At 42.4% G+C, this 11,798-nt stretch overlaps 1 protein-coding gene across 1 annotated transcript; it reads left to right on the top strand.

Annotated features, from left to right (window-relative positions):
* The first annotated feature begins 5,383 nt into the window (after positions 1-5,383).
* On the top strand, positions 5,384-6,088 carry LOC138904605 (uncharacterized). The gene has a single exon (XM_070193110.1). It carries the CDS (start codon positions 5,384-5,386, stop codon positions 6,086-6,088), a length of 705 nt encoding a protein of 234 aa, XP_070049211.1.
* The last annotated feature ends 5,710 nt before the right edge of the window (positions 6,089-11,798 follow it).

Consider the following 11,798-nt stretch of genomic DNA (forward strand, 5'->3'; position numbering starts at 1 on the left):
ACTAAAATCAATCTCTCGCTCTGGAAGAATACCTGGAAGCTCATCTGGAAACACATCTCATACTCTTTGACTACGAGAATAAACTGAAGTGTAGGTATCTCAGCATCTGTATCTCTAACTCGCACAATATGATAAATGCACCATTTTGCGATCATTTTCCTCGCCTTCAGATAGAAAATAAACCTACCTCTAGGTATCATTGTATTACCTACCCATTCAAGGACTGGCTCATCTGGAAAATGAAATATGGATGCCATTGCTCGGTAATCAACTGTGGCATAGCAAGATGCCAACCAGTCCATGCCCATGATAGCATCAAAATCCATCATCTCTAGCTCAACTAGGTCGGCTGAGGTCTGATGACTACAAACTGTCACCGTACAACCTCGGTAAACCCGTCTAGCAATAATCAGTTCTCCAACCGGTGTAGATACCGCAAAAGGATCACTTAGTATTTCAGTCATTATACCAAACTTACCCACGACAAATGGAGTAATATATGATAATGTAGATCCTGGGTCTATCAAGGCATAAGCATCGTGAGAGCAAATGGTCAATATACCTGTCACAACGTATGGTGAAGACTCCTGGTCCTGTCGACCCGCTAAAGCATAGATACGGTTCTGATTACCACCTGAACTGGAACCTCTACCTCTGCCTCGACCTCTACCAGCCGAAGACTAAGACTCATACCCTGAAGAATGCACAGACATAAATGATCCTGTTGTTGAACTCGCTGGTTGTGCCATACCCCCGAAATCTCTATTTGGGCAATCTCGCATGTATAATAAGCATCATAACCTGCTTGACATTAGCCCAAGTGTCCTCTACCACAGATGTCACACCGCAACGGAAATCACCATATTTGCCTTGAACTTTGTTGTCGCTGAAAACCCGACGCCCGTGAGCTCTCACCTGGTCTTGGCTGGGTATAGCAGTCATCCCTGTAACCCTGTAACTGAGGTGGCTGAGGCGTAGGTGGCCGTCCGAAGTACTGGGGCCTATAACTACCCTGAGACTGCTCCTGAGTCCTGGGAAATCTCATCTTCTTACACGGCCATTGCTCAGTCCTCTCTGTACCCTGCTACCGACGCCTACCCCTTTCTATATTCTGAGCAAATGCCTGAATCTGGGAGATATCCAAACTATCATGCAATGCAGCGGTGGCACATGCCTCGGTCAACTCTAGGTCTAACCCTGCTATAAACCTGTGGATCCTGTCTTGCATAGTAGCAACTATGGATGGTGCATATTTGGCTAATGAGTCAAAACAGAGACTATACTCTCGTACACTCAGATTGCCCTGCTTGAGGACTAGAAACTGATCGACCGATCCTGTCGAATCTTCCGCGGTAAGTACTGGTCAAGGAAGGCATCTGAAAAATTCTCCCCACTAGATGGAGATGCATCACGTGCCCTGGACCTCTCCCATCCCTCGTACCAAAGGATGGCTATAGCTCGGAGTCGAAAAGCTGCTAGCTCAACTGCCTCTTTCTCTGTGGCATGCATAACCCGAAAGATCCTATGAAGCTGATCTATGAAATCCTGTGGGTCCTCCCTCTGATCTGTCCCCGTGAACTATAGGGGACTCAAAGCAACAAACTCTCGTACCCTTGAACTTCCAAACCCCTCAGAAGATCCTGCACTAGCTGATGCCCTAACTTGTTGCTGGGTAGTTACCAACTATGTCAACAAATGCACTGAACTTCTCAAGTCCTGATTTGATGGAAGTGGAGGGGGAGCTGGATGTGCGGTATCCGTAGGAATCTCCTCAGGTGGGGGAGGAGCCGGTAATGGTTGAGTAGGGGTCTCGCCCTGGGCCTCAGACTGGGACCCATCTACTGGGGGTACCCTACTGTTCCCCTCACCTGCTGCTGTATCTCCCCTCTGGCTAGCCGCAGTCTTCCTAGTCACCGTCATCTGTGTACGCAAACACCAACACGTAAGTTTAACTCGAATTTCCTATAACTTAGTTCTACAACATGATTTAGATTTGAAAGAAGGGTAATCAACTCCTAAATGTCCTGTAGTTCCCTGCTTATATAATGTGGTGCACAACATATCTATAAATAAGACCCTACTAGACACGGCTTGTAGACTCCCTAGGACAGAACTGATCTGATACCAAGTTTGTCACGGCCCGAACCTGGGAGCGAGACCGGCACCCGGTGCCTCACCTAACCTAGCGTACCAAATTGCGACTAAGGGACTCTAAACATATAATGTCATAATTTGGCCATGGGGCCACATTGCAAGACACTTTGCAAAGCAAAATATAAAACTAAATGGAAACTAGCGCTACTAAACATCAATATAAAGTTGGGCCGACAAGGCCGTCATAACTACTACAGCTGATAAACCACCAAAATATACATACTAGGCCTACAAACCCAACATACTACACTAACTGACAGGATATGTCTACAAGCCTCTACTGATGGATGTATTATGATCCGAACAGGGCCCCGACCTACCCAAAACATATATACATACATACAAAAGATGTACATAAAACCCTAGACCCGATAACTCCGAAGGACGTGGAGCTTACCGATCAGGCTGAACTAGGGGAACACCTACTGAGGAGGTCTACCCGCATGTCTATCTGAAACTACACGCATGAAATGCAGCGTCCCCCGAAAAGAGACTTCAGTACGAAATAATGTACCGAGTATGTAAGGCAATAACATAACTGAAAGCAGAAACTGAACTGATAATATAATGACTAAAAGTAACTGGGAGTCAAAGATGATCTGGAGATATACTTACCTGTTGATACTGACCCAACTCCTTCAATATAGTAAACAAAATAAATGTTCGGACCTATAGGGCTTGGTACGTATAACTGCTTGGCCGTAGTAGGCTCGCTCATAGGCGCTCGGCCATACTAGGCTCTGTATCTCGGCAATCCTGGGCTCGCTCATAGGCGCTCGTCCACAGTAGGCTCGGTATATAACTTACCATCTGATCAGAGGTTGCCCAATAGGGGCCTGCCCACCGATTATAGCTCGATGGTGGTGAAAATACTGTAATACTGTATATATATAGACCCTCTGCTCTCTTGACTGGAAGAAGACAATACTTAATTGAATATAAAGTCCCAATAAGGGAGAATACTATAACTTATGAGACTTGGATAATGTATATAAATTCGGGAGTATGAACTTTTTTTTATGCTTTGTTATAAAACACATGTAGTTACGGGATCATGCCAAAATGAAGAAAGGTTTAGCCTTAATATACCTTATCACAATATTTTCAATCACAAAGTTTAAGTTGCCTCTGTGCACCTTAATCTACAACAACGATAATTTTACTATCATTAAGTTACGAAAGGTACAACTATCGCACAACGAACGACAAGCTTATTTTGTATTAAAACGGGCAGTATCTCCCCTATAATTATTACTTCCTCCAAATTCAAGATAACACCAAAAACACCAAAATAACAACAATTAAAACATATATACATTATTTTTCAACCTTATATACACCACAAAATACTACAAAACAGCCCAACACACCCCAATCTCTTCATACACAAAACGACTACCGTAGTAGTGTCAAACAACCCAAAAATGTTACGATAATGACCAACCCACCAACCTGCATTTATGTGGTTTTTCTCCACACCCTTACTCCTCCAAAACTCCACAAAATAGTAGTAAAACACGCAGCCCAACAGCAACACAAAACAATCCACAAAACAGTCCGCTACAAGTGAATAACTCAAACTCACGGCTTCCGATCACCGTCCCGTGAGTTCTTACAAATATAGAACGACTTACTATGAATTTAAAGCAGAAAAAATGGATTAAATATAGCAGTAAACGCACCTTATTTGTTGGATAACTCAGCTCCTATCTTGGTTCTTCAAACGCTAAGTTTTTACCTCCAATTAGAACTTAAAGGGAGAGAAAATCAATTGGGGTTTGTGGGAAATTTGTGGGAGGATTTTTGTAGAGTTTATGTATGGTTATTATGCCCTATTATCAGCCTAATATATGAAGTAAATAGGACTTTAAAAATGCCTCTTTGGATGACCCGAAGCGGCCCATTTTTGGACGACCCGAAGTGGCCCATTTTTGGATTCTCGTTTAAGCAAGTAGGTGACAGTCTGCGCAGTGTTACAAAAACGCCTATATCTCTCTACTCCGATATCTTATTGACAAATGGTTTAATGCGTTAGAAAATAGACTCATATATATTTAATTTTATGGGTGGAACACCCCATAACACAAATAATATTAGGAGAAAATCGCAGTTACATTTTACCCAAAGTTTCAGTAAAACTTATGAACATAACTTGTGATGACTTTCATCGACTTTTGTTCCACCACTCGCTTGACTTCAAAACATAACACACGACTATCATATGACTAATATAACTCATAACATAACCTCCTTATCATGTTAAACACCCTGGTATCACCCCCAAAGTACATGCTATAACATTCCCAACTTGTCGACTTTCGACGAAACATTATTTTCTTCAATTCCTTTAGCTTCTGAACCTTCCAACCCTCTTTGTACTTGTTGTTCATGATCTTCAATATTTGTAACCTCCGAGGTAACATGATTAACTTACTTTATATATTTTCAAAGATGGTCTCATTTTTGGTCCTACATTAGTTTTCTCACGACGCAGTTTTACGTACGAAAATATAGGGTGTAACAATGAAGCCTTCCAAAAGCATGTTAGAAATGGTGATGATGTTAGGAGCATGGAATATTACGTGTGAATCATATCAATAAAATGGCTAACCCTAACACATTTACTGTCTCTTATATAGTAAGGTTAAAGTGGTTGGTTGTGGTAAAATTGGCAACACATCATCACTTCACTAGAACAAAGGGAACGGTAGTAATGGATAACAGTGATGAAATCAAGTTGGTCAGTGAAAATCCCCAGGGTCAGTCAGTTGAGCAAGAGTCATAGGAAATAAGAAAATTGAGACAACAACTGCCTGATGTATATCAAGCTTGGGTTTCCAGTCAGCCTCCACCCCAGGGCCCCTCAGAGGGAACTTTCATCATACCCCGGGCTACTCAACCACTGCTCCATGCAGTGAGAGATCACATTCTACCACTAGGGTATGTGCCAAACTACAGCCTCCATGATGCCCCTAGTACCTCTAATATGCGCTCTCTAGTTGCACCGGTCAGGAAAATCCCTCTCGCCGCGTCTGGCGCGTCGGTATATACAATCTCGCCACCAACTCCTATGACGAGGCCAAACATTGAGCCATCATCTCATGATTATGATGGCCAATATTACTCTCCCAATATGGCTTTCAGGTTCTCGGCTCCATACAATCAGACTCCTTAGTACGAGTCACTAGTGGAAAATGAAAAACTTCCCAAGATGGTCGAGCCGGATGAGATGGTCGGGAAAATAAAAAGTCTTGAACAGAACATAAAGAACAAACAAGGACTAGGTGGTCACATAAGTGTTTCGTTCAGCGATTTATGCATGTTCCCTCACATCCATTTCCCACCAGGGTTCAAGACCCCAAAATTAGAGAAGTATGATGGACACGGTGACCCTATCGCCCACTTGAAAAAGTATTGCAACCAGTTGAGGGGTGCATGTGGAAAGGAAGAATTGTTGATGGCTTATTTTGGGGAAAGTCTTTTGGGGGTAGCCTCTGAATGGTTCATTGACCAAGATATCTCTCACTGGCATGTTTGGGATGACATGGCCCAAGCCTTCGTCAAACAATTCCAGTACAACATTGATATTGTACCAGATCGCAATTCCATGTCCAATATGAAGAAAAAGCCGACGGAAAGCTTTAGGGAGTATGCCATCAAGTGGAGGGAGCAATCGACTAGAGTTAAGCCACCCATGGATAACCATGAGTTGATCACTGTTTTCCTAGAGGCTCAAGAGCCTGATTATTTCCAAAACATGATGTCTGCAATGGGTAAGCCTTCTGCAGAAGCAATTAAGATAGGGGAAATGGTTGAAAATGGCCTCAAAACTGGCAGAATTGTAAGTCAAGCTGCTCTCAAAGCCACTACCCAGCAATCCAAAATGGGTCAGGAAGTTTGGCAAATAGAAGGAAGAGAGATGAAGGGTCCATGATGACTTCAGGATCCAGAGAAATTCAAAGAGGGGTGCCGCACCCTTATGTGCAAGTTTAGCAGGGGCAATCCAGCTACCCTCAACATTATTATCCCCCGTCAATTCCTTAGTACTCTGTGGGCCCATTACAATATACAATGTTTAATGCTCAATCCTATGCTCGGCCTCCCAATCAACAGGTATGGGCACCAGCTCCAAGGATCCCCCGACCTCAGCAGCAAAATTTTTGGGCACCCCCCAATGCTCGTTCTAGGTAGGATTATGGTCGAGAGCAGAGGCCGATGGAAAAATTCACTCCATTGGCTGAATCATACTCTAGTCTATTCCAGAAGTTGAAGCAAATGGGCGTGATTGGACCCATCGCTCCACACCATATGCATCCCGATTCACATGGATTTCAAGCAAATGCTAGATGTGAATATCATTCAGGTGCCCCGGGGCATAACACTGATGACTGTTGGACTCTGAAAAGAGCCATAGAAAGACTCATCTAAAAAATTGATTGTAGTGACAAATGGCGAGGACCATTCTAATATGACCAACAACCCATTGCTAGCACACAATGATATTCATTTTTTAGGAATGATTTGCCAAGATCAAGAATACAAGCCGGTTGGTCGAGAACAAATGACAGTAGGAATGATTCAAGAAGGAACAAGTCTGGAAGTAAGTCCAAGTCGAGATATGCCATTAATTGTGTAAGGCGCCCAGAGCTTAGAGAAGGCAACTTTATATGTTCCAAACCTAAAGTTATATGTCCTTGGAGGTCACCCCATCACAAGGCAGAATCAAGACGGTACGAAGGGTATAACAGAATCAATCATAATCAAGTCTGCCATACAACCCCGTGTGACAAACACAAAAACCATTCCTTGGAACTACAACAAAACTGTAGTAACCTACAAAGGCAAGGAAATCATAGAAGAAGTGGGGGAAACTGGAGGTTTGACTCGATCGGGGAGGTGTTACTCTCCAGAAGAGTTGAGGAAGGCCAAGCAAATCAGAGAAGACCAATTGCCAATAAAGAAACCAGTCACTGAAGAAGAGGCGGAGGAGTTTTTGAAAAAAAATAAAAGTTCAGGATTACTCAATCATTGACCAGTTGAGAAAGACTCCTACCCAAATCTCTCTGTTATCTATGCTCATACACTCAGAAGAGCATGCCCGTGTACTAATCAAAATCCTGAACGAGGCACATGTCTCAGAGAAGACCACCGTGAATCAGTTAGAGAAGATGGCCAACAGATTTTTTGAGGTGAACATAATCTCATTTACTAATGATGAACTTCCCGATGAGGGAGCCGAGCACAATAGGGCTTTGCACCTGATAGTCAAATGTGAGGGGCATTATGTAAAGCGAGTCATGGTTGATGGAGGCTAGAGTGTAGATGTATGCCCTCTCTCTACCTTGCAAAGCATGAAGATCAATACAAATAGAATCCGACCCAGCAATGTTTGCATCTGGGCTTTTGATGGCTCAGCGAGAGATACCATTGGGGAGATCAACCTCACTATGAAGATTGGTCCTGTTGATTTTGAAATTGTCTTCCAAGTAGAAGACATGGAAACTTCTTATAACTTCTTTCTTGGAAGGCCATGGATCCATATGGCCCGAGCTGTGCCATCGACCTTGCATCAGATGCTTAAACTTGAACACGACATGCAAGAAATTATTGTTCATGGGGAAGACGAGTCATCCATTTACGAAGGCCCGTTAATCCCGTGTATTGAGGCCAAGGAAGGGTGCGAGTCCATTGTTTATCAGGCTTTCGATGTGTTTGCTGTGAACCATTTTGAGGAAGGAAAGTCCATTCTGCATCCTCGTTTATCTGCCACATCTGTAATGGTGGCTGAACTTATGATGAAACAAGGTTATGATCTAGGAAAAGGCTTGGGGGCATCATTGCAAACAATTTCAGAACCCATTTCTCCGTACAGTAATAAGGGTACTTTTGGTTTAGGCTTCAGGCCAACACAATCAGACGAAGACAAATGCAAGCACCATAAAATGAATGGGTGGGTCTTGCAGAAACCTATCCCTTGCATTTTCTACACTTTTGTCAAGCCACGACTCAAAGAGGGTCAAAATTCCTCTACGCAGGCAAACATTGATGAAATTTTTCATGGCCTTAGCCAGATGTTTTCTGAAGGCACAAGCCGTATTGATATGCAACTAATTGGCCCAGACACCATGCTCAACAACTGGGAAGCAACTCCTCTCCCCACAAGGAAATAGTCTCGGTAGTTTGCCTTTGCAACCTTTTTTTTTGTATTTTGGGTTACTTTCAGGGTTGTAATCGAAACATCTTAGTATGATTATTTTGTTTTGATGTTAACCCTTCTATTCTTTCAAATTCAATGAAATGCAATTCAATTTTGTATTAAGTATTGTATCTTTTCCTTTTCCTAATTCTTGTCATTTTATTTCCATTTCAGTTTTGTTAATGCCGACTTTAATAATATGACATGCATGCGGAATTCACGCCCAGATCTTAAAGAATTGTCTAATTTCAAAATAATGCATCAAGAGGTCGAATATGATAAAAATGAGGATGTTGAGGAAATAAAAAGAGAATTGGAACAATTCAAAAACAAGCCTAGGCCCAACTTCAATAAAACTGAGCCAATTAATATCTGAGGTCATGAAGAAGTCAAAGAAACAAAGATAAGTATTTACGCTGAACAAGAAACTAGAGATGCCTTGATTAAAATTTTATTTGAGTACAAAGATATGTTTGCTTAGTCGTATGAAGATATGCCGGGTTTAAGTGCCGATTTAGTGGTTCATAAGCTTCCCACGTATCCTGATTTTCCACCAGTCCAACAGAAGCAACAAAAATTTAAAACGAACATGAGTGATAAAATCAAAGAGGATATAATGAAGAAACTGAATGCCAATGTAGTCAGAGCCGTACGATACACCACTTGGGTGACAAATGTTGTGCCTGTGCCAAAGAAGGACGGAAAAACCAGAGTCTGTGTTGACTACAGGGACCCGAACAAAGCAAGTCCAAAGGATAATTTTCCTTTACCAAACATCCACATACTTGTAGATAACTGCGCTAAGCATGAGATACAATCTTTTGTGGATTGCTATGCCGGATACCACCAGATTCTAATGGATGAGGATGATGCAGAAAAGACAGCTTTCACCACTCCATGGTGTACCTATTGTTACAGGGTCATGCCATTCAGTTTAAAGAATGCGGGGCAACTTACATGAGGGCTATGACTACCATTTTCCATGACATGATGCACAAAGAGATTGACGTATATGTTGATGATGTCATCATAAAATCAAAGACACAGGCTGATCACGTGCGCGATTTGAAAAAGTTCTTTGAACGGCTTCGAAGGTATGACCTTAAGCTCAATCCAGCCAAGTGTGCATTTGGGGTGCCATCTGGGAAACTCCTCGGTTTTATAGTCAATCGGAGAGGCATCGAATTGGATCAATCTAAGATAAAGTCCATTCGAGATCTACTACCCCCGAAGAATAAAACTGAAGTCATGAGTTTGCTCGGGAGATTGAACTACATCAATAGGTTCATTTCTCAGCTCACAAACACGTGCGAGCCCATCTTTAAGTTGCTGAAAAAGGCTGCTGCTATCAAGTGGATGGATGATTGCCAAAAAGCTTTCGACATGATCAAATATTATCTGTCAAAACCCCCTGTACTGGTCCCATCAGAACCTGGTAGGCCTTTATTTTTATATCTATCAGTGATGGATAATTTCTTTGGATGCGTTCTAGGACAACATGATGCGAAAGGCAAAAAGGAGCAGTCAATCTATTATTTAAGCAAGAAGTTCACCAATTATGAGGTTAAGTATAACCTTTTAGAAAGAACATGTTGTGCCTTGACTCGGGTCGCTCAGAAGCTGAGGAATTATCTCATAGCCTACACTACTTACCTCATATCCAGAATGGATCCTTTAAAATACATCTTTCAAAAGCCAATGCCCACTGGAAGGCTCGCAAAATGCCAGATTCTGCTCACAGAGTGCGACATCGCCTATGTCACTTGCACCGCAATAAAAGAGGCTTTGGCATATCATTTGGTAGAGAATCCAGTTAATGATGACTACAATACACTAAGCACATACTTCCTAGACAAAGAAGTCAGCTCAATAGAGGAAGCAGTGTCGGATGACATCCATGTATGGAAAATGTATTTTGCTGGGGCTATCAATATTAAAGGAGTTGGGATCGGGGCAATCTTTATCTCACCTATTGGACAACATTACCCTGCAATGGCCCGACTTAATTTCTTCTGTACCACTAATACGGCGGAATATGAGGCTTGTATAATGGGTCTAAAAATAGCCCTTGATCTGGATGTGCATGAACTATTGGTTATGGGAAATTCTGACTTGCTTATCCGGCAAGCCCAAGGCGAATGGGAGACTCGAGACATCAAGCTTATTCCATACAGACAATGTATACAAGACCTGAGCAAGAGATTCAAATCCATCAAATTCAGGTACATTCCCAGGTTTCACAATGAGCTAGTTGACGCCTTGGCTACCTTAGCCTCAATGCTCCCTTATCTTGACAATACTCATATTGATCCATTGCAAATCCAAGTTCAGAATCAACACGGCTACTGCAATACTGTTGAGACAGATCCAGAAGGTGAACCTTGGTATCATGACATAAAACGATTCCTGAAAACAAGGGAATACCCAGAGTATGCCAAGGGAGATCAAACAAGAACTATAAGGCGGCTCGCCGGCGGTTTCTTCCTGAATGGGGAAATTTTGTATAAAAGGACCCCAGATTTGAACTTATTGAGATGCATAGATGCCAGAGAAGATGAGTGGATCATGAGTGAAGTGCATTCGGGGGTATGCGGACCTCACATGAATGGATATGTTTTGGCGAAGAAGATTCTATGGGCAGGATATTATTGGCTTACTATGGAGCAAGATTGCATTAGTTTTGTTTGCAAGTGTCACCAATACCAGATTCATGGTGACATGATTCACTCGCCTCATTCGAAGTTGCATCCCATGTCCTCTCCTTGGCCTTTCGTTGCTTGGGGAATGGATGTAATTGGGCCAATTGAGCCAAAGGCTTCAAATGGGCATAGATTCATTCCGGTCGCCATTGATTACTTCACCAAGTGGGTGGAGGCAGTTACTTTCAAGGCAGTCACCAAGAAAGCAGTGGTAGACTTTGTTCATTCCAACATCATCTATCGCTTTGGTATCCCAAAGACCATTATCACTAACAATGTAGCCAATCTAAATAGTCATCTGATGAAGGAGTTATACGAGCAATTTAAAATTATGCATCGCCATTCTACCCCATACCGGACTAAAGCCAATGGAGCCGTTAAAGCGGCTAACATGAACATCAAAAAGATCCTTATGAAGATGATCCAAGGGTCCAAGAAATGGCATGAAAAGCTGCCTTTTGCTCTTTTGGGATACCACACGACTGCTCACATATCTGTGGGTGCAACTCCTTTATCTGTTGGTTTATGGAACTGAAGCTGTAATACTGGCTGAAGTCGAAATTCCCTCTCTCTGAATCATTGTGGAATCAAAGATTGAAGACACCGAGTGGGTCAAGACCAGATTAGAACAGCTAATGCTAATTGATGAAAAATAGCTAGCAGCAGTGTGTTTTGGCCAGTTATACCAGCAAAGAATAACACGCGCTTATAATAAGAAAGTGCGCCCGATGCACTTTGAGGTAGGCCAG

The sequence above is a fragment of the Nicotiana tomentosiformis genome, chromosome 2 (assembly GCF_000390325.3).
Source record: "Nicotiana tomentosiformis chromosome 2, ASM39032v3, whole genome shotgun sequence".
NCBI classification, from domain to species: domain Eukaryota; kingdom Viridiplantae; phylum Streptophyta; class Magnoliopsida; order Solanales; family Solanaceae; genus Nicotiana; species Nicotiana tomentosiformis.